The sequence below is a fragment of the Rhododendron vialii genome, chromosome 1a, assembly GCF_030253575.1.
Source record: "Rhododendron vialii isolate Sample 1 chromosome 1a, ASM3025357v1".
NCBI lineage: Eukaryota > Viridiplantae > Streptophyta > Magnoliopsida > Ericales > Ericaceae > Rhododendron > Rhododendron vialii.
In genome coordinates, this window is record NC_080557.1 from 16,528,834 (window position 1) to 16,531,410 (window position 2,577).

The following is a 2,577-nucleotide window of genomic DNA, read 5'->3' on the forward strand; positions in this document are numbered from 1 at the left end:
TCTGTGGTCACTATATTTCAACTAGGAGGAGTCACCGTTATTATAATTATTTTTTCTTTTGATCAACTATGGTGCATAGCGCGGGTTTACTGCTATTTTTTTTGTTTTTGTCAAAACGATATCAGATGATATTATAGATTCAAAAAATAGTACATCAAAAGAAAACTTCATCTCTAAACAAGGAATCAAGAAACCAAACAGGGGACTCAGTTCAAATACTATACCTAACTCCAACTAAACCCATCGCTCCAAACAGTCGGAGCATTGCAGAAAATAACCAAAAACACCCAACACAAGGGTGATAGAAGCCCCACAAATGGAGAGAAATTCCACATAGTGGACACCAAAGAAAGAACAAAAAAGAGAAAAACTAGTAACGAAACCGGACAGAGTCCGCCATACTGGAGCAGACTTCATCCAGCACGGGTTTACTGCTAGTTAGTCATTAGACTCAATACTGTATAACATCCTAAGTTTATAAGTACCAAGAGATTGAACTCGGAAAAGATATCAGCACCAAACTATTATCAGTTCTTCCTCTCTTTTGTCTAGCAGAAATGGATCTCCTATTTCCCTTCTCTATCACCACCTTATTCCTCCCACTCTTGTTTTTCCTTTTCAATTTGCTTAAAACACTCACAAGATCCAAAATCCATAACCCAACTCCGAAAATTCCCCCGGGACCGTGGAAGCTACCACTCATCGGAAGCATCCACCACCTCGCCGGCTCAGAACCACATCGTTCTCTGAGAAACTTGGCAGCGAAATATGGACCCCTCATGCATTTGCAGCTAGGTGAAAACTCAACGGTTGTCATATCATCGCCACGGTTGGCCAAAGAGGTGATGCAAACGCAAGACGTAGCCTTTGCGAATAGGCCTCCGCTTCTAGCGGTTAAGAGTATGACCTATAATTATGTGGACATCGCGTTTTGTCCATACGGCGATTACTGGAGACAGATGCGTAAAATCTGCATCTTGGAACTCCTTAGTACCAAAAACGTCCGCTATTTTTCATCTATTCGGGAGGATGAGGTTTTTCATCTTGTCGAGTCCATAAAAAAATCCTCAGGTTCGTCGATCAATCTTGCCAACAAGATTTTGTCATTGACGAACGATATAATTTTCAGAGCAGCATTTGGAAAACGATGCGATGACCAAGATGTGCTCATGCCCTTGATGAAGGAATCGATAGAGCTGGCGGGAGGTTTCAACCTGTGTGATTTGTTTCCCTCGTTCAAAGTACTTCACTTCCTCAGTGGGATGAGGCATAAACTAGTTAGACTTCATGAAAAGATGGATCAGATTCTTGAAAACATCATCGACGGGCACGAAGAAAATCTTAGAAGCTCTGAAGGGGGAAATGGCGAAGCCGGGGAGGAAGATCTTCTCGATGTCCTGCTTAGGCTTAAACACAGTGGTGACCTTCAGTTCCCCATGACAAACAACAATATTAAAGCTATCATTCTGGTGAGTAAATATTTTTGTTGAGAATAACTTCTTTAGAGGCCTAGTCGCGTGCGTCCAAGGTGTTTTTGGACGGTCTAGATTTAAAAACAATTTTGATGGGTAAAAAAAACAATCTCAACCATTGATTGCGCAAATGGACAGGTGAGATTGTGTAGAGCCGTGAAGAACTTATTCACGGCTCCTCCGTGAAGAAGTTTCTCTCTTTTGTATTATTTCATACTCACAATTGTTTTACCACAAACCAAAATAACTTTCAACATTTCCTTAGGAAATTTTTTCTGCTGGAACTGAAGCTTCCTCGAATATAGTCGAATGGGCAATGTCGGAAATGGTAAGGAATCCAAGGGTGATGGAAAAGGCGCAAGCTGAACTGAGGCAAGCTCTCCAGGGGAAGAAAAGAATCCGCGAATCCGACATTCAGGGCTTGAAATATTTGAAGTTGGTGATCAAAGAAACTCTGAGGTTATACCCTTCTGCTCTGCTAGTCAGAGAATGCAGGGAACAAGCTGAGATTGATGGTTTCCGCATACCCGTAAAAACACAAGTTATCGTGAACGCCTGGGCTATGGGAAGAGATCCCGAGTACTGGGAAGATGCTGAGAAGTTTTCGCCGGAGAGATTCGATAACAGTCCTGTCGATCTTCTGGGAAACGATTTCCAGTATATTCCGTTCGGGGCGGGGAGGAGGAAATGTCCGGGGATGACTTTCGGTCTGGCGAATATGGAACTTCCTCTAGCTCAACTGCTGTATCACTTCAACTGGGAACTACCCGGCGGGACCAAGCCGGAGGATCTGGACATGAGAGAGACCTTTGGAGCGACTGTTAGGAGAATAAGCAACTTGCATTTGGTTGCCACTCCTCATTATTTCACTTGACATGAGTAAAGCCACCATTAAGGAACTCAAGTTCCATGTTAATTTGTACAGTATTTCTATTTCCTATTTGTAAAATATTTTCACTCAAGTTATTTCACTTTCCTTGCTTTATCTCTGCCTTCGAGAAAATGAAAGTCCAAGCATAGTACATCCCGTCCAGTGTGTCTCCCTCCAGTCCCGTCCAGTTTCGGCCTTTGGAGGGCCCTTCACCTTTAACCTTTTTAGAGATCG

General features: G+C 42.8%; 1 protein-coding gene across 1 annotated transcript; it reads left to right on the top strand.

The window, feature by feature from the left end:
• The first annotated feature begins 457 nt into the window (after positions 1 to 457).
• On the top strand, positions 458 to 2,346 carry LOC131328861 (premnaspirodiene oxygenase-like). The gene is made up of 2 exons (XM_058361823.1): positions 458 to 1,469; positions 1,738 to 2,346. The coding sequence occupies exons 1-2, from the start codon at positions 558 to 560 to the stop codon at positions 2,344 to 2,346; spliced, it is 1,521 nt and encodes a 506-aa protein (XP_058217806.1). The 5' UTR covers positions 458 to 557.
• The last annotated feature ends 231 nt before the right edge of the window (positions 2,347 to 2,577 follow it).

What these genes read in the sequence shown, in the direction of transcription:
- LOC131328861 (XM_058361823.1), top strand. Translation starts at nt 558, where the DNA reads ATGGATCTCCTATTTCCCTTCTCTATCACCACCTTATTCCTCCCACTC. An exon ending in ATATTAAAGCTATCATTCTG is followed by an intron (nt 1,470 to 1,737) that starts GTGAGTAAATAT and finishes ACATTTCCTTAG; the next exon opens with GAAATTTTTTCTGCTGGAAC.